Here is a 20,207-nt window from a genome sequence, read left to right on the forward strand (position 1 = left end):
GTGGTGTGTGTAGGTGTGTGTGTGTGTGTGTGTGTGGTGTGTGTGTGTGTGTGTATGTGTGTGTGTGTGTGTGTGTGTGTGTGTGTGTGTGTGTGTGTGTGTGAGTGTGTGTGTGCATGCGTGTGTGTGTGTGAGTGTGTGTGTGTGCATATGAGTGTGTGTATGTATGTGTGTGTGTGTGTTGATACTTACTTGATGTTGGTCTTTTGTCCCTCCAGTCTTTGAGTCAGCCTGTTTAAGTAGTATAGGAGGAGGCTGAGGAATGATTTCCATGGGAGGCAGCCGGCCATAGCACCAATGGCTTGTATTGCCTCATGTTGCAGAAAGTCAACCTAAAGCAGGAAAAGGAACAACATTTAATAATGTTTAAAAGAAATATCTACCTTATCATTCAGACCATTCAAGAAGATATAAGGAAAAAATTGTACTAAAAAACATCTACTTCCAAAAGATACAACTTCAGTAGAAAAGTATTAGTTTGTTACAAGTTTTGCAAAGAAAAATTAATGCCGATCTAGAGATATTAGGGTGTCAACATGGCTGCTTTTGGGTTTCAATTTTTTATGAAGTATAAAAACTTTTTCATGATTCAAAACTAAGATCTAAGTTTAAAACAAAACCAGTTTTCTAACTGTTACCTACCTACCTACCTTGTCCCTAATTTCTAATTTTTAATTTCTATCTGTTAAAGAATTAAAAAAAAAGAATATTTTTCTGATGACCTTGACCAGTTTGGGGTTGTTGAGGATGAAGCTGATGACTGGCAGGAGGAAGGACTGAAGGATGCTGGGATTGATAACGCCCGTCTTGCAAACTGAGATCAGCCGACGCAGCGCTCGCGATCGTCTGTGGTGCTGTAGGGAGAAATTAACAATCAATCAATCCATCAATCAATCATTCAATCGATCAATCAATTGGTCAATCAATTTATCAATCAATTGATCAGTCAATGGACCGTTCAATCACCAATCGATCAATCAATCGATTGATCAATCAATTGATAAATCAAGCAATAATTTAACAGACATTTCAGATAACATCCATTACCTTTCGTCAGTGAATATTGTAAGTTATATACTTCAAATGTTCATTCTTACATGTAGTTACTGTCCAATGACTGTTGTTGGGAGGAATTGGGCACTTTTAAAGAACTTTCTAGATTTACTGCAAAGAGTATAGTGTTTTAAGAAAAAAAGCTGGAGGGTTTTATTCACTTTTAATCATATGGCTGTTCATAGTTCAACATACCTATTATATATAAAAAGTATGAGTCAATTTGGCTGCCCGCATCTTCCGTTTTGTATGAAATGATTCCAGAACAGGTGTGTATAGGTCTAACAATGGTTCATTGATTGTTGATTAATTTTTTATTGTTACATTACAAACTAAGGAACGTACCTGTATGTGTGTGACGTTCTGGTAGAAATCTTTCTCCACATCTTCGTCTGTCAGCTGAGCCAGACCCTGGAAGTACTGTCTGCTGGAGAAGGTTCTGACTAACTCTGCCAGTAGGGAGACTGAATCCTGGTGCACAGACTGTGGGGGAACAGTTTATATAGGCAATCATAGCCTAGCAGAATCATACAGTACTGCAGCTGGGGAAAGTCCTGACTAACTCTGCAATCAGGGAGACCAACTCTGAATTTGCCAAGATTTTAGCCTTCCTAAAATTCACACTTGACATCGATTACAATTTTCCACCTACATGGAAGGCATGGTGGAACAGGCTAAGTACACCTTTTCAAGGCCACCATGCCAACAAAATTGGAAAACAATGAAGACATTTTAAACAAAAGATATCCTCACCTCATTTTTGGACCAGAGTCCCTTCCTGACCAGTGGCAGTATCGTCTTCTGAACAACTTTCTTGTACTCCTCCAGGGTCGAGTCGGCGGCTTCCATCTTCTGCAGTACCTGCGTCACACAGTAGGCGGCGTTGCTGCGCAGGGAGAAGTCCTCCAGCCTCAACACAACATGGAAGCAGTTGTGGATGACGGGCAGGGCAAAGGTCGTATCCAGGGTAACCCAATCCTTCATGGTTTGATTGACACATTTGAAGGCAGAGAGTCGCGTGTCGTAATCTGGCTCCTCTACTCTTTTCCTGTCCCAAGTGTTCAGATCGTGGATGATGGTGGCGATTTCTTTCACAGATGGGTCCCTTTCTGCAACCACTGCAAACACCTAGAGAACAACAATATGTGTTACAAATGTAGTACTGGATGGTGAAGTTATACCCTCACTTCACTTCATCTGAACAAAATAAAACAAAACAAATTTCAAATAAAACAAATTTCAAATAAAACAAATTTCAAATAAAACAAATTTCATCATGTAACACAACACCATGTCTCTCACCATGCCATGGTGAGAGACAATCTGCTTTAGGTCATTGACCAGATCAGAGGTCACTGTTTGGAGAAGAAGAAGAAACTGAGCAAAATTGTGTTTTCCTTCTGCTACGGAAAACATAAAAAGAGGATGCCTACCTGTCAGCCCTAGTTTCTTAAGGATTGAAACTGGAAACACCATAATTTTTCCAAAGGCCTATACATGTAAGTATAACAATTATTAACAGCAGCCGAAAATTCAGCACCACTGAGAAAACTGTCCCAAATCAAAAGCTGTATGTTACCACGGTGTTGGAAGCTGTGTAGATTTGACAAATCATTCTTATCTATTCTTCCTCGATCCATCAGACAATTTTTTAATTTTAAAAATTTTTTTACCGTTTTAACGTCATTTCCCCCCCGAACCGGGGGTTAGACGTGCATGCACCAAGTACAAGTCTTTTTGTTCAAGCAAGATTTTTACGGCTGGATGCCCTTCCTAACGCTAACCCAAACCCTAGAAGGGCCCAGGAACCCTCTAACTGAGGGGGGAAATAGGTGTTAAGTGCCTTTCCCAAGGGCACAACGTCTGAGTGCATGTCCGGACATGTCTGGGTCCAACCCTGGGGATTGAACCTGGGTCTTCTTGCTTGACAGTCGGATGTTCTATCCACTACACCACACAGATGCCACAAAATATCTAGTCGAATGGATATTCAATAAAACATCAAAACATCAAGCGACAGTTTTACCTTACAAAGTTCCTGCCTCGGTTCTCTACCTTCCAGGCTGGACAACATGGCCGCCAGTTGTTCCCAGCATGCTTTGGGGTCGGGGACCTGTCGGACCAGGTTGCCAACGGTTACCAAAATGTCGACCTGCGCGCTGTGGTCGGTGATGGCTGGTCTCCTGTTGAGAGGAAAATTAAAATACGTTATCAAACATTACATTACATTATCAAAGGTGTCATATATATATATATGGTGGCTTTTTAAAACACCATGATGCTAGTTCTAATTTGCCAAAAAACAGTTACTCAAGCAACTGGATATGATTTTGAAAACGTCAGACGTTTCAGCTAGTATCCACTAGCTTTCGTCAGAGAGACCAGAGGGGAAAGCAGGTTTATAAGTACAACCTGTTGGTTGATATGCAAATAAAGTGAAGACAAATTTTTTGGAAGTCGAAAAAGGAACACAAGTCAGACAAGTCAAGACAAGATGATGCAAATTAGTCTGAAAGCTCCTGTTATACAGGACAGGAGCTTAAGTGTTGTCTGTCCTCGGGGCTGGGAGTGCCAAATCCCAAGTGCCGGAAAGATCGACCCGTAGCCCCCCTTCCCTGTTGAGGGTGGGGTTGTACATTCTTTCATATATTGCCTCTTTAACACCCCGTTCCCACCAGCGTGTTTCGCGGTCTAAGACATCCGTGGACTCGAGTTTGAAAGAGTGACCCTGGTTGTGTTGTAGGTGGTGGAAAATAGCTGAGGAGTAGCCGTTGGCACTAGGTCGGCAATGTTCTTTGTACCTTACTTTAAGCGGTCGACTTGTCTCTCCGATGTAGGTGTTGTTACAATTGGGCTCCTCACATTTGAGTCTGTAAATAACATTCGCCTTGGTACCCTTGTGAGGTCTGTCCTTAGGGTGTACCAGTCTTTGTCTGAGCGTTGAGTGAGGTTTGAAGTTAGTGGCTATGTTGAAGTTTTGGAAGATCCGTCGGAGTTTCTCAGATACTCCTTGGACATACGGAATAGTGATGTTGGCCTTGTTTTTGTTGGTCAATGGTTTGCACTTCTGGGTTTTCTTAGATTGATCTGAAGGTTTGAGCGCTTTGTTGAAAGTCCAGTTTTGGTAGCCACATTTAGCCAGGGCACCTCGGAGGTGTCTTTGTTCGTCCGTTTTGGCTTGGTCTGAAGTGACAATGCTGTCTGCACGATGGAAGAGAGTTTTGATCACTGCTAGTTTGTGTTCCAAAGGGTGGTGGGAATCAAAAGCCAGGTACTGATCAGTGTGGGTTGGTTTCCTGTACACTTCGAAACGAAGGTTACCATCTTCCTCTACGATAGTTTTGGTGTCTAGGAAAGGGAGCATGTTGTCATGGCTTGGCTCCTGTGTGAACTTGATGTTGTCATCTATCTGGTTGATGTGGTCAAAGAAGTCAGCAGCTACCCTCTTTTTCAATCTGCACCAAGTGTCATCTACATATCGAAACCAGTTGGCCGGGGGAGTGTCATTGAAAGTGCTGAGGGCTTTGTTTTCAAACTTCTCCATGTACAGGTTTACAACAATTGGTGAGACTGGTGATCCCATAGCACAGCCGTGCATTTGTTGGTAGAACTGTCCTTTGTAGGTAAAATATGTGCATCCTAAGCAGAGTTCTAGTAGCTCACAAACTTGGTCAACGGATAGGTTGGTTCTATCTGCAAGTGTATCATCGGCTTCCAAGGCTTCCTTGACTACTGACACTGCTTCCTTAGGTGGTATGGAGGTGAAAAGTGAGCACACGTCATACGAAGTGATGGTTTCATCATCCTCTACATGAATGTCTTTGATTTTGTTGACAAAGTCGGCACTATTCTGTACATGGTGCTGAGATTTCCCCACTAGTGGTCCTAAAATCTTGGCTAGAAAACCTGCTAACTCATAGGTGACAGAGCCTATACTGGAGACTATGGGTCGTAGAGGGACACTTTGTTTGTGGATTTTGGGAAGGCCGTAGAAAGCAGGGGGTTGTTCCGTTGTGGGATTGAGTTTTAGGTAGGTGGGGCGATCCAGAACTCCTTCAGTTTGCAATTTCTTGAGAGCTGAACTGATTTTCCCTTTAAACTTGTTAGTGGGGTCCTTTTTCAAGGGCATGTAGGTGTCTTTGTCTCCCAATAATTTGTCTTCACTTTATTTGCATATCAACCAACAGGTTGAGTATATAAACCTGCTTTCCCCTCTGGTCTCTCAGTCACTGACGAAAGCTAGTGGATACTAGCTGAAACGTCTGACGTTTTCAAAATCATATCCAGTTGCTTGAGTAACTGTTTTTTGGCATATCGTATTACCTGGATGTCTAACCTTCATCGACGTACCTAGTTCTAATTTGTTCACCTTTTGTATGGTTCTATCAGCAAACAATACAAAATACACACACAGAGATTCAAAATTAGCCTAAAATTCAATGCAAAAACAATGATAGTAGATCACAAATGAATAAGACGCTGAATAGAAACGTTTTGGTGACTGTTTTTGGCGACTTAGCTTCAAACTACTTTATGTTGATGAAAGATTCTGCCAATCAGAGTATCTGATTCTGGACCGGCCTATTTGACCAAAGGGTCAAAGTTGACCTGACATTGACCTCTGACCTTCATTGACCTCTGACCTTAGGTAAGGAAGTAGCAGTCCGACCAGCATGGCACTTTGTTGTGGGTCCTCCACATAAGCACTGATCCTCGAGAGGATGTTCAGCTCCGACATAGGCAGCTTCTGTCTCCCCCCCGCCTTCCCAATGGACTGGACCGCTGACCTCAGGTGACCCAAGATGGCCGCCACGTGGGGTAGGAGAAGCCGGGTTCCAATTGGTGCTTCAGCTTCTGTCAACAAAGTTTGAAAGAGATCTGAATAATCAAGTTTTAGTTCCATTGTATATGCCCTTTTCTGTTAAAATTGCAACTAAGGGTACTTTTATTCTCTTTAATAATGTTTTAAAGCTTAAAAATTAATTTCAATTCAGCATCAAGGGCAAGTGTGTTTGCCTGTGTGTGGATGCTGTTCAGCATCAAGGACAGGTGTGTTTTCCTGTGTGTGGATGGTGTTCAGCACCAAGGACAGGTGTGTTTGCCTGTGTGTGGATGGTGTTCAGCACTAAGGACAGGTCTGTATGTATGTATGTATGTGTGTGTGCGTCTGTGGATGGTGTTCAGCACTAAGGACAGGTCTGTATGTATGTATGTATGTATGTATGTGTGTGCGTCTGTGGATGGTGTTCAGCACTAAGGACAGGTCTGTATGTGTGTGTGTGTGTGTGTGTGTATGTGTGTGTGTGTGTCTGTGGATGGTGTTCAACACTAAGGACTGGTCTGTATGTATGTGTATGTTTCTGTATATGTTTCCATGTTCAGCACCAAGGACAGGTCTGAATTGAAAGTTTGCACACAGAGCCTGCGATCGCCCTTGTACCTTTTCCCGACATTCCCCCACGCGGTATCGTACATATTGGCACTTCCAGTGGCTCTATGTCCGCTGTGTCCTCTGACCCCTCCGGCAGCAGCAGCAGGTGACCTATGACCTCCATCACCATGGCGACCACAGATGGGGCAGAGGTCGGCGTGAAGAATGTTGCGATGATGTCATCGATGAGGTTAATGTCTAGTTGGTCAGGTCGGGACTTGGCCAGCAGAGAGTGGTACCTGGGAGGGGGGGGCAAAATTTGTTTGTCGTACAATTTAGTGCAATTTTCAGTGAAGCAATGATGAAATTAACTCCCTGGCATTTTGACCAAATGCTGACGTCACATATCCTCACTTCACTCAGGTGTAAATGAGTACCTACCTTCGGCTAGGGACGTCCCTCGGATAGGACATTAAATGGAGGTCCCGTGTTTGGGGAGAGTCACACCCCACGCACGTTAAAGAACCGACCACACTTATTGAAAAGAGTGGGCTGGGACCTTCCCGGTGTGAGTGGTTCAAACCTTACAGTCTGGTCTCAGGTTTGACCACTTTGATGAGGTGATAGTCGCCTGTTATGTCAATCCTTCCACAAATGTGGTAAATCTTCATAAATACATATTATTTATCAAATGAATAGTTCAACGTAAAGTCTTCTCTCACCTGATGTTCTTACTCCACTGGTGCACTAACCGCAGAAGGGGGGTCGGCTGGCGGATGACCTCTGACCTCTGCTGGTCGAGCTGCGGCCAGACCGCGCCCAAAAACAGAGCCTCGATCTCATCCACACTAAAGCTGTACTGATCATGCTGGTGGAACAACTCCAACAGTCTGGGGAAAAAACAGAAAACAGACCTTAGCATGGTGTAGCCAAAGTTCGTCGGAAGTCAGTACCGCCCCCTGTCGCGGTTGAGTGAAGGTTGGTATGAACAAACGTTGATTGGTATGAACGAACATGCCATCACTGGGTCACCCTGTATGAATATGACAGAAAACAAAAATAAATAAAATAAAACTAACAAAAGAATGTCACTACCCAGATTTTGCAGTACCAGTAACGTTTGTTAGGACTGACATATTTGATGCTACATGCTACACTACAAGTCCTCAACTAACATCCAATCTGTTCCCAAATCTGATGTAATATTCCGCAACAGATTCTTCCACCATATCCGGGTCAGACTGTACATACAGACATATTTTTTACTGCTGTCATTGTGTGTATTTTTTATGTTTTACATGGGAAAGTGATGCCTGAAATAAAGAAATAACGTTTTTTTTTGTCACTGAAAAGTTTTTTTCAGTTAACATTTTTTTTGTTCTGTCACAGTGACTGAAAAATTGTTTTTCAGATAAAACAATTTTTCAGTGACAAAACAAAAAAAAATTATTTGTTTGTAAGAAAAAAAACAAAATAAAAACAAACAAAATTCCCACCTCCTCATAGCCAGCGTTCTGACCTTCTTAACAAGCTGCAGAAGGTTCTTTTTGACAAGATGGCGGCTGTCCAGGATACGGGTGTGGCTTGTCACCATGGCAACCAGCAGGCGGAACAGCTTGGGGACATAACCTTGAAGAAGGTTCCCCATTTTGTTCAGCAGAACTGGAGAAGGAAAAGGGATGGGATGGTTTAGCAGAAATGTATGACTGTATGTATGTATGTATGTAAGTCCCATAGCCTTCACGGCCGTAGGGGCATCATGACAGCCAGCAACATGTCTGGACTTGTCACGATGACTCCTCAGGCTTATAATCTTGGCAGCGCCTATCTCCTCTCCAAGATTAGCAGAAATGCCTTTACCAAAATAAATGCTCAACCAAGCAATCGTTATCACTTTTTTTTACTTCATAGTTAACCACAAAACAAGGCTAATGAGAGCCACTCAAAATGTTTTGGGTTACAGCACAGCCAGTGAGGACAGATGTTTGTTGACCTTAGACTTGAAAAGACGGTAAGAGCGATGGGTTCTTTAATGTGAGTGGAGTGTGGCTCTTCTCAAATATGGGACTTCCATCCATTTATTGTATTGTGAGGGATAGAACAACACAACAGAAGGAAATGTTGAAAAATAAAAGCGCAAATAAAATTACCACATGTAACTAACAAATCATTCCAAAACCTGTTTTCCCAGAAATGTAAATGTTAATCCCAGCAATGGGACTAAGCAGAAAAGAAGAAGGAAAACCAGTAAGTTATGATATAGAAGACACCCCCTACCCTGTACTGTTTCCAGAGATCCCTGCTACTTGCTGAGTGGAATAACAGCAGACAGTATTGCTGTGCAAGCACGTCTAACCCTCGGAAGACGGGGAACAACAGACGATAAACCGGACAGTGAGTGAGAGTGAGTGAGTGTACCTACCCTGTACTGTAGCCAGCGATCCTTGCTGCTTGCTGAGTGGAATAACAGCCGACAGGTCCAGCCTGGTCACCTCCTGTTTCACCAGATCTGCACACGAAACTTCTGCAGGGGAACAAAACAAAACACGTTGGTGAAGGTTAGACATCCAAGATACGCCAAAAAGCAGTTACTCATTACAGACAAGTATAACTGGATATGATTTTGGAAACGGTCAGACATTTCAGGTAGCATCCACTAGCTTTTGTCAGTGACACTTAGAGATCAGAGGACAAATGCAAGTTTATAAGCACAAACTATAGTTGATTGATAGGCAAATAGGTGAAAACAATTTTTTGGAAGTCCAAAAGGAAAGAAAAGAATTAACATATCAATCAATAATAGTTTGTGCTTATAAACCCGCATTTCTCCTCTCAGTCACTGACCAAAGGTAGTGGATGCTACCTGAAATGACTGTTTCCAAAATCATATCCAGTAACTATTTTTTTGCGTATTACTTGAAGGAACCTTAAAAAGCTAAGTATGCACCTTAAGACATAACTCACCTGTGCATCTTAAGAAATAACTCACCTGTAGACATCAGGTGAGAGAATGGAGCTAAGATCATCTCCAGAAAAGTCTCCAGCTCGTGAGGAGTGCAGCCTCCCAGGAACCTCAGCACCAGCGCAGTCCTGACCTTGACCCCCTGCCGACCCTGCGTGCCCTCTCCCGTCTTGTGCTGCATACGGCCATAGAGGAGTCTGGGAAGAAATGTGCACAAAATGTAAGGTCTTTAAATTACTTGAATAATATAAGATAGCCTAATAGTATGATAAGTAAGGTTTAATGACCTGCCCTGAGGTGAATATGGTGTGATAAAGCCTTGGCAGTTGCTATAACCACCGAATAAAGCCATCGAGTGAGCGACAGCTTCTGATTGGTCAATGCCACCTGGCTATATGATAATATCTGATAGAGCAACATCCTTCAAATACAAGGGCTACTTGTGTAAATGCTGGATACAAGAGTTCTCTTTTAGTTGTATTTAGTACAACTACAGACTATTTAGGTAAAAAGTTTTGTTGTGTAAAAGAAAACTCTCAATGTATCCTACACTTTACCAATGAAGCTATTTTTGGAAGGTTGTGTAAAATGTTGTATTTTGCTGTAATTTGTAGTCTGCTTCACTTCAAAGGTTTCAAAGCATAATTATCTTAATCCAGAGTAGTTTACATCTAATTCAATGTCTATGTCCACTACCTGCAAGAAGAAAAAAACAGATTCTGTCTTAGATTGTAAAGTTCAGCTGCCTAAAAGGGTTCAGTTACATGTATATCAGAGGCAACCCTGACGAAACCTACACTTCTAACTGCAGATGATTTTCTGAGCCAGCTTTTCTGGTCAAATCTATGACCCTAACCATAATTCTAACTCACGATCAAACCCCAACCCTAACCCAAACTAACCTGAAGAGCACAGGCAGTAGCCCCTCTCGATGTTCCTGCTGAACTGTGCTGCTCTCCTGGTCAATACTGAAGAGAGTCAACTCTTCTCTGAACTCTTTGTCTTGAAGAAGTCTGGAGGAGGGAAGAAAATGTTTGAGACATGTTACTTGTCTTGGAAAAACTGAGAGTATACCTTGGATAGGATGGTAAGAGTCTTGAATCATACAAGTAATTAGATGTCTAACGTTTTAGTAGCAATACAAAGTTCAGCCATATTTGTCATACGCAATACAATGTGTCTCATTGACAAATAGATGTATACACCCCCATGAAACTCCTTCCTCTTCGCCCCCGCCGTTCTGCTTCGCCCCCGCCCCGTTCTGCTTCGCCCCCGCAAAAAATCTGCTTCGCCCCCGTCGTTCCTCTACGCCCCCGGCGCAATTCTGCTTTGCCCCCGTCCTTCTGCTTAGCCCCCAATGGCGGCACAGCTCACAGTCGACACGAAAATCGTCTGCAAAATAACAATAAAGGCTGTGCCGCCAAATTTAAAGTAGCCCATGCTCCGGCAAACATTCTGGACCACCTTTCTGCCAAGTGGCGTTGCACAAATCCTTCCCATTCAAAAGTTTACCCCTACCTCACGGCCCGTCAGTGGTTCTTACGTTTATAAGTACTGGCGGGAAATTTCACTCACGGCTGTACTTATAAACGCCAGTACTTATAAACGTAAGAACCACTGACGGGCCGTGAGGAAGGGGTAAACTTTTGAATGGGAAGGATTTGTGCAACGCCACTTGGCAGAAAGGTGGTCCAGAATGTTTGCCGGAGCATGGGCTACTTTAAATTTGGCGGCACAGCCTTTATTGTTATTTTGCAGACGATTTTCGTGTCGACTGTGAGCTGTGCCGCCATTGGGGGCTAAGCAGAAGGACGGGGGCAAAGCAGAATTGCGCCGGGGGCGTAGAGGAACGACGGGGGCGAAGCAGATTTTTGGCGGGGGCGAAGCAGAACGGGGCGGGGGCGAAGCAGAACGGCGGGGGCGAAGAGGAAGGAGTTTCATGGGGGTGGTATACAACCATATCAAGAAATGCCTACCTGTCTAAGTTGTCGGAGTAAGGGGTGAGGTAGGGGGCCTTGTATGTCATCAGGCAGGCCAGGGCAGACCTTTGGACGTCTTGCTCCCGGTGTTTCAGCATTTCCAAGTACAGTTCCTTCAATTTCGGCTCGAGATACAAACTTTTTGGGTTCTTAAACTTGGAGAACAAGGTCAGGTGTACCACAAGTGACCTTGAGGCTGCCTTTCTCCTTGTTCTTGTGACCTTGTCAGATGTTGAGATGTCTTCAGCTGTGATGTCATCATCATCATCATCATTGTCATCTTTCTCTTCTGATTGGTCAGTTTTGTTATTCAAACCTGTACCCTCCGCTCCTGATTGGTCAGGTTTCTTATTCAAACCAGAATCCTCCGCTCCTGATTGGTCAGTGTCCATGACATCATCAGTCCTGTCCTCCTGGGGTTTCCTGATGTCCTGTGCAGGGGCGGCTGCAAGGTCTGCTGGGTAATACTCGTTATCAAAGAATTGGAAGAGAAGCGGGGACAAGTCTCGCGATTTCGGTTCGCATTTGTCGGGAAATTCCGCCATAGCTTGCCACAGAAGGTGGCGAAAGTTGGTGTGGTCCGGACTGGAGGGATTGGAGATGGCGTCTTGGAATGTTTGTTCAAAGAACTCTTCTGGGGAGTCGTCTTTCTCTTGTAGGGCATCAGATGGAGTTTCCCCCTTCTTTGGCTTGTAAAGGTCTTGCTCTGAAGGAAAAAACAGCAAAAAATTAGTCTAAGAAAATTTGCAAAGCAAAATTTGTATTATGTTTACCTTCACATGGTCTAGCCTAACAAACTACTGCTCTGTTTCTTCTTACTCAAAGAACATATTCATTCAATAGACATATATATGGTGACCAGCCCCTCCAACTCTGTCCTGCCATGTTGCTACATAATGTAATCCAACACCACAGGGTGTCTGCTACAGCACCAGTTACCATGGTGACAGCCGGCTGGTCCAGGTCATTGAACTTCTTCACTCACCTGCCCACACATCACACCTGTGACACCTGTAACACCTGTGACTTACCTGCTCTCTCAGCTGCTTGCTTCAGGTGTTCCCTCCACACAGACCAAAACTCCTTCAAGTCCATTCCATGGGCGTGGGATCTGTTAAGAAAACATAGCAGAGAGAAAAATAGCAACTGTGTTACAGTAAATTTAGTCAGCAGTGCAAAGTAAATCTTTCATTTTATCAACAGTAACTCTTGGATATTGCTTGATTACATGACTTTGTACACCACTTTGACAGTACAATACGAAACTTTGTCCTAATTTAGATTTTTTTGTTGCTTTATTGTTTTGCACTCACATAATAAAATAAAACAATTGAAGTTCAGTAGACATGCGTGGGGGGGGGGGGGCGAAAACCTGATGGTTCATCTTTGGCCCTCCCCAATACTACAAGATTAAAAGATCTAATAGATGTAAAAGTATGTACTCTGGATAAAATAAAGTTTGTTGCTGTTAGTTTTATTGTCAAGGTCACGGAACCTACTTGATAAGGTCGGTGACTGGTTTCCATAGCAACTTCATGTTGACGTAGAGCTGGCCAATCAGACACCTCAGAGCAACCTGGGAGAGGGAAGGTATCCATGATGTCATGAAATTCAATACAGTGATTTGTACAGTATTTTTCCATCTTTTTATTCTCAGACAGTTATATTTCATGAAAGTGATCAATAATAAGCAAAGAAGGAAACAATTTAATGGTTGCATTAAAAAATATCATAAATTTAGACCCATATACATGCTTCATCGTGTCCTGTTAGTTCATTAGTTACGCTGAAGAAGAGTGGTGGATATCTTGAAATTCCAAGATTGGTAAAACTCAAAATGTCAGGATATTATCTCTGTAATTTATCCAGTAGTATATATATATATATATATATATATAGAGTTTGAATTTCCTATGAGTAAGTTTAGACAGTGTACAAAACAATATCATGAAAATATAAAATTCTACTACTTTTTCATAAAGAGTTGCAACATTTATTGCAATATAACAAAAAGTTTTCATCCACTAAAAATGCTCTCAAGAAGGCCCCTGAGGACACTGCTGTTCTTACCTGTTGATAAGGCCCCTTAGGTACACATCTCCTGACCGTATCGAAGTCCAGTCTGTTCAGGTACATCAGTTTTTCTCTGTACTGCTGAACACTGGCTGGTGTTTCTTCTGCACTCAAACATGTCTTAAAGACAGACTCTCTCGCGTCTTGGAACTCTTCTTCACCTAGTTCAAGGTCAGGAAGCTTGACCTTGAAGTTGCTGAGGAGTCTTAGAGTCAGCAGTCTCACCTGGAAGGAGAAGAAAGAAGTGTCTTGCTTCACGTTAACCTTTCCTGTGACTTTGGTTGTATCAACCACAGGATTCTCACCAGGATTTTTTCACAGCATAGGGGTCAGGTACAGAAGGACAACTTTTGTGCATTGAGCTGAAAAAAATTGAAAGTCATAACCCCCCGAGACACTATATTTCCCACTTATTGAGAGAAAGATTTGTGAAGGTTTTCCCTTTGCTGCTATTGCTTCATTCCAAAATTATACTTTCATTTTTTTCAAGATTTATGAACTCAAGGCTCTCCCCTCCCAAAACACATTAGTATGAAACTTTGAAACTTTATTAGAATAACCATTAGCGGTTAACCACTAGGGTCCACCGCTAGTCTTCCTGGTATTCATTCACAGAGACAAATTGAATACATTATACCAAATGAATATAGTTGACATTTAAAACTAGACAAGTCACAAACACATCTAAATCAATAACATATTTACAATATACATAATTTAAAAAACTGACAATCCTGTCGAACAGTGCTTGTAACTACTGGTGGAGGTATTTGTGCAAACCATCCTTAAACACTCTCAGGGATTGTGTGGATTGCATGACAATTGGAAGGTTATTCCACACACTAACAGCCCTGTACATGAAACACTTCTTCCGTGCGTTGGTTCTAGGTTTCTCTAACAGAAAAGACTGTTTAGCAGCAAAACGGGTTCTATAGCTATGCAAGTTGTTGACCGAACGCAGTTGCCTACTGATACAAATAGGTGCGTTTGTGAGTGTTATTCTTTTAAATGTTGTCATGGTGTTTATTAACAATCTCGTGTGCACGGGTTTCCACTGTGCTTCGACTGAAACAGACGAGTTGCCTTGTTCTGCATTCGTTGCAGAAGGTTTATGTTAGTTTTTGTTGTGCATGACCAAACTGGGCTGCAATAATCAATGTGAGATAGTACAAGGCATTCTATTACAATTTTTAACAATGTTTGATCCATAAAGTGTGCGCATCTTTTGATCATCCCCAGTGATCTAGCCATTTTCTGTATGCTGGCAGATGCTGGTTGAAAGACAGCATAGGGGTACAAATCACAGCATAGGGGGCTCCTATGCTCAAAAGGCCTTTTGAGAACACTGAACCATTTGAGACTATCAAAATAATGGATGTTTTAAAGCTTGTGCAGAGGAAAGGATGCCTTGAAGTGCATATTTTCTTCCTTACCTTGCCTGCAGGGTTGGACAGGTTGGGCTGAAGGTGTGGGAAGACGTCTTCTAAGACATTCTCCTTAAGGATCTCCTGTCCTGACGTCTCGTGTCGTCTTGCCGTCGTGAAGAAGACATCTGCCGCCCAGAGAACAGAGGGGCTGCTGGGATAGGTTCTGCAGGATAGGATTATGCGAGAAACTGATTTATGATTATTCAGACTGAAGAAATCTCTAAAACTGGAGAAAATAAACAGCTAGTACTATGTATACACTTTTCAAATGCCATGCTATTTTCAGTTTTAGGTGTGTGTGTAACAGTCAACGTTCATGAAAATGATATTTAAGAAACAAATTATTAATATGTTTTAACAGTATAAATCCGGTGCAATGGCCAAGTGGGTAGATCGTTCACCATGCATTCGGTAGGTCGTGAGTTTGATCCCCGGCCGAGTCATACCAAAGACTTTTAAAATGGTACATACTGGTTTCTCTGCTTAGTACTCAGCTTTTGGGAGCTGAACACACACCACTACCAGTGGACTAGCCCCCTGCTGTTAGTAGTGATTGCACAACTGTGTGGCACAAGGGCTTCTGAACCAGAGATGGACACTGCCCCATGCACCACCTGGTGCGAGAAGGACTTAAACTTAACTGATCTTTGAAACAAAGTTGTAATCTGACCTGAGTAACTCCAGTAGGAGACCAGAACACTGTGGTGTGAGACCCTGCTCGGGTGGACAGTGGTGCAGTAGAGCAAACACAGCCTGGGAGAGCAGGTACAGAAACTTCTCTTCTGGAAAAAAACATATTTTTCTTCATGTTTGTCAACCTAGAGAAGGCCTTCAACAGAGTGCCAAGACAAGTGTTATGGTGGGCCATGAGGAAGCTGCATGGGTGTAGAGGAGTGGGTTATCAGAGTTGTACAAGCCATGTACAGACATGCTGCATCTTGTGTACGTGTGAATGGTATCTATTCTAGGGCCTAGGAAAAAAATTGTTGTTTCCTGTTTCAGTCTTGAAAAAACTAGGGTAACAGGCGACACTTTAATTCCGGACAGACACTCTAATTCCGGACTACCTCTCACTTTTCAAGTATAGTTTGTCCTGGACAATTGACATTCCACATGGTGACGTAGAAGATGACAACAACTATGTAGATAACAGTGATAGTTCCCTAGGGATCCAGTTATTTCTGCAGATTTCTGCAGAAATCTGCAGAATTCTGCGCAGAATTCTGCACCCCGCGCAGATTTCTGCACAGAATCTGCGCTGGGTGCAGAAATCTGCGCAGATTTCTGCGCAGAAATCTGCTTTTTAAAAGATTTCGTACCGTACTGTCCTACAAAATGTATCATTATGGTGATAAGCGGTAGATTTACTGTCCTAAAAATGCTACTATCAGGTTACATGTATTTTGGGCATAACTTGTCGGAAATGCATTCAATTTGGCTTGTGCCTAGTGCGCTGCTATTTGGCATGGGGATAGCTTTGCACTGTATGCTGTTCTTTTCGTTTCTTGACAAAAATTGTGATCTTTAAAGTAATTTATGAAGTAAAACAATTCTCCACAAAGTGATGACGAGCTATACACATTACAGACGAGGACATACAACGTAACAGACGTTTCGTTTGAGCTATACAGGCAAGCATAAGACCAGATCCTGTAACCAGGTAGCCTGAGTGTTAGCCTTTTTATCTTTCATCTACTTCCCACTATGCTACCCGTATAGAGAGTGTGGGGAGCGGATGAAAGCTACAAAGGCTGACACTCTGGCTAGTAACCAGCAGTATCAGTTGAATGAACCATAAGGGAAATTCCATTGACACACAGGGTGAAGATTTCTGCAGAAATCTGCAGAATTCTGCAGAAATCTGCAGAATTCTGCACAGATTTCTGCGCAGAAATCTAAATTTTTAAAAAGATTTCATAAAATACCCACAAAATCTATCATTTGTCCATACAGATGTTACTACAATGTAGCTTGATTTGGGTAAAAATTGTCAGAAATGCATATTATTGGCTTTGTTCCGCTGCATGACAACCCAATGCCCTGCGATTTGGCATTGAGATAGCTTTGCACTTTTTGCTTTTAATTTTGATTTAGGCTAGCAACTTCTATTATTTACCTTATTGCGGGTAAAATATAGTACAAAACATATCTTATTCCACATGTACATAGCTTCTGTGCCACTATATCATGGCTCGATGACACCCTGAAATCAAGTTTCAGCCCTTGGTTACAAATGTCTCTCCTATCCCACTTTGAAGTTCTGCAAGACTCCCAGACTGGATGTCCTCGGGATTTTGGGGCCGTGTAACGGTTGGAGCAGCTGCTGCACCATCCACTTCCCCAACCAACTTTCTTGCTTTTTCTTGTCCGACCATCTCAGCTGATGGCTGTAGGCCAGGGCTTTTTGTGGGTCAATACAAGAGGATACCTGCTCTGGTTATCTACAATTGATTTGTCACTATTTAGTCAATAAGAGGAAAGAAAGAAGAATAAAGCCTTGTTAGAACTTGGGACATAATGGGACATGATTTTAGTAGTTGAACTGTACTGTGAGACTGTGTTCAAACGCTAGACAACTACCCTGGGAAGAACTTATAACCAAGGTAGCTCTGGGTGCTACTGGGTTTGTGTAACAATTTTCCATGCCCCGCCTCCACTCTTATCCAAACAAATTCAGGGCTTTTAATGTAAGTCTTCACAGTAAGGGCCCAGAGAGCCCCTCCTGACCACCAAACTGTAATCACTACCACATGTTTTCATAGCTTATCTATCTAGCCACAGAGGAGACCTCTAGACAATAGTCTCAGGAGAACAACCTTAAGCCTGCATGGCCTGTGTGTAACTCAACCTTTTCACCTGTAGGTATTTCTTCCCCAGTTGTTCGGGAACGTGATGTATTTCCATTTGTGCTGCTTTAAGTAAATGGTAAGAGATTGATAATTTTCTTGAAAAAATTGAGATCTCTTAAGGTAATTTTTGGTAATTTAAGGTAAAAATTACTCCACTAAGTGATGATGACATATGCACATTACAGATTTGAAGATACCAGGCTAGGACATACATGTACATGTACATGTCACTGATCTTTTGTTTGAGCTATGCGGGAAAGCGTCCTGTTAAACCAGCTAGGCTCTCTCAGGCCAGACTAACCAGCATCAGTAAACCACAAGGGAAATTTGACATTCCATTGACTCAGGTCATGCAAGGGTCAGGAATATCTTCTTTCCTGTCTTGTACCCTCCTAGTGCCTTTCATAATACACGTAGTATCTTGCTGCAGGGGAATTGTTTGCAGTTTATGAGTGTGTCTGTAGTGTACATACCGGTACATGTACAGTACTCTCAAGAAAGCTATATAAAATAACTCCAGATGCATGACAACAGTCATTGCAACCTTACTTGACATCGCCATACTTCTGGCATGTTTAAGGCTAACATGTGATACTGCAATGAAGAGTTAAGAATTGAATCAAATCCCCACATGGTCCTATACGTGGTCCCTCTGATTTTCAGTTACCTAAAGAGAGCCCTTGGAAGCACATACAAGAGAGTGCTAGTGGAGAGCCAAGTAGATTAGCCAAGTAGATCTATTTTTCTGTATTTCTTCGGGGAGGGGGTGATGACCTGAAGGTAAATTTTGTGGATAAGTCTTTTTCTCACAACTAGTAGTATCTACTAGAGTCTTTGTAAGTTTCTTCACTTGAGCCACAAAACCACATTGTAATAAGGGTTAGCCAGACATTTCCCCACCAGATCATACGAAATACCAAAAGAATAAAGTAGCACTTGAAGACAAGAAAATGAACTTTTCCTCTGGAAATTATGAAAAAAAAATTGTAAAAAAACAAGGGAGAGGAGTGAATAATTGTCTTGTCAGGTGACGTTCACAGACATGCAAGTTAAAACTGACAGTGTGTACAATAGAAATATCTGCTGTAAGTTAGAACAAGGGCACAAAATTCATTTTTAGGAATAGACACTGGTGCACCTAAGCTAAAAAATTGGGTGAACAAAAATTTTTTAGGTGCACCTAAAATACATTGTAGTACCGTGCAGTGAGTGAGTGCACCATATAAGATAAAATAAGTAGAATGTCTGCAAAAACTATAATTATGTTTCATTCCAAGAAAAGTACTATAATGATGATTGAATTATTTAATATGCTGTCACTACTATATGTATGTGCCTGAGAAAATATTTTAGTGCAAATAATACCTGAGTGCACCCACACAAAAAATTGGGTGCACAGCTCCAAGGTGCATTGCACCCAGCATTTTGAGCCCTGTACATGTACATTGAATAGGCAAGACACTGAAGCAAGACCTACAGTGTTGCAGTGATCCATTCTGGCAGACCAGATGACCCAGCCAGGCCTGGTTTTTTTCTCTCCCTGGGACCCACACTGATTGAAAGAAAACATTCACATTGCTCTGCAGACCAGGGTTTGAAATACAACACTGAAATCCTTTCCCCTATATTTTGCTCTCCTTGTTCAAGGTTGTTAATGGGAGTCCTGGAGGTAGCCTGGGTTCCAAACCCATAGCACACTGGACACAAAGGTGGACTCTGCTGGGGTTAGCTCATCTTATGCACAAAGTCATGTATAGGTGGTCAGACAAAAACCTGTTGTAATGAGAGCATGATGGAAAGTACATCTACATGTACATGTACATCTTATAACATCTCTGGTAACCAGTCTATGGTGGTTTATATATATATATATAATAGGGCCCCATTCTAGCTCAACAGCCCTGGTAGAAGTGCTGTAGGTTTGTAGGGAACCGCTGAATCGGGCAGAAAGAGCTCCTGCAGCCCCCAAGAGTCAAGAGAACCCGCCAGACCATGATAGACTAGGATGATTTGAACTGGATTTTCAGAGACCCCAAATATGGGATCAAACAAGATGTAACTTCATCCCTGAAAAAACATCTGCCTTGCCTCCTCAGTCTGACCTCGAGGTTACCCCTCCTCACTGGGACAGGGGGAGCTAGAGGTCAGACCTTCAGGTCACAATTGTGTACATCACAGTTTGGATGTTACAGAAGCTTAGCTAGCTATTATTAATAAGCTAGCCAGCCACCTTGTGCAAATAAGTTTTCACTCTTCACATACATGTATTTTTGTTTTGTTCAGTTCCAGTATTCAATGTTATGAACAGGATCAGAGGAAGGTGTGATACTAGTACTGGCAGAACTAATCGTTTTCCTCAGTTGGACGGTCCAAGAGATGACCTACATTTGTATACATGAGGGCCTGCATGCCCTTTATTGAAAGGCGTAATCTGGCCTTTTAGTCTCCCTAATCCGTAGGCACTGCCTCCCCAAAAGAGGAATCCCAGCGTCC

The 20,207-nt window shown here is 42.4% G+C and overlaps 3 protein-coding genes across 3 annotated transcripts in view; all 3 read right to left on the reverse strand.

The window, feature by feature from the left end:
• Window positions 1–848, reverse strand: part of LOC109477699 (small subunit processome component 20 homolog) — an 11,829-nt gene extending 10,981 nt beyond the window's left edge. The window contains exons 1-2 of the mRNA XM_019779048.1: window positions 723–848; window positions 193–332 (exon numbers count right to left, since the gene is read on the reverse strand). Coding sequence (XP_019634607.1) covers window positions 193–290 — 98 coding nt within the window. The 5' untranslated portion in view covers window positions 291–332; window positions 723–848. The remainder of the gene's footprint in view (window positions 1–192; window positions 333–722) is intronic.
• LOC109477122 (small subunit processome component 20 homolog) lies at window positions 821–15,472 on the reverse strand. Its single transcript, XM_019778184.1, has 19 exons — window positions 15,438–15,472; window positions 14,872–15,028; window positions 13,436–13,663; window positions 12,865–12,941; window positions 12,397–12,476; window positions 11,682–12,071; window positions 11,363–11,612; window positions 10,289–10,399; window positions 9,414–9,583; window positions 8,847–8,948; window positions 7,921–8,086; window positions 7,147–7,314; window positions 6,494–6,723; window positions 5,697–5,907; window positions 3,080–3,236; window positions 1,807–2,181; window positions 1,399–1,536; window positions 1,098–1,117; window positions 821–854 (listed from the first exon to the last, which is right to left on the reverse strand). The coding sequence occupies exons 1-19, from the start codon at window positions 15,470–15,472 to the stop codon at window positions 821–823; spliced, it is 3,099 nt and encodes a 1,032-aa protein (XP_019633743.1).
• A 29-nt stretch (window positions 15,473–15,501) lies between these two features.
• Window positions 15,502–20,207, reverse strand: part of LOC109477133 (small subunit processome component 20 homolog) — a 49,497-nt gene continuing 44,791 nt past the window's right edge. The window contains exon 17 of the mRNA XM_019778197.1: window positions 15,502–15,647. Within this exon, the coding sequence (XP_019633756.1) occupies window positions 15,502–15,647 (146 nt within the window). The remainder of the gene's footprint in view (window positions 15,648–20,207) is intronic.

Source organism: Branchiostoma belcheri, unplaced genomic scaffold (genome assembly GCF_001625305.1).
Source record: "Branchiostoma belcheri isolate BF01 breed outbred unplaced genomic scaffold, Haploidv18h27 scaffold105, whole genome shotgun sequence".
Classification (NCBI taxonomy): domain Eukaryota; kingdom Metazoa; phylum Chordata; class Leptocardii; order Amphioxiformes; family Branchiostomatidae; genus Branchiostoma; species Branchiostoma belcheri.

What these genes read in the sequence shown, in the direction of transcription:
- LOC109477122 (XM_019778184.1), bottom strand. Translation starts at nt 15,472, where the DNA reads ATGGGGCAGTGTCCATCTCTGGTTCAGAAGCCCTT. An exon ending in ATCGCTGGCTACAGTACAGG is followed by an intron (nt 8,087 to 8,846) that starts GTAGGTACACTC and finishes TTCCTTCTCCAG; the next exon opens with TTCTGCTGAACAAAATGGGG. An exon ending in TCATTGGACAGTAACTACAT is followed by an intron (nt 855 to 1,097) that starts GTAAGAATGAAC and finishes TTCTCCCTACAG; the next exon opens with CACCACAGACGATCGCGAGC.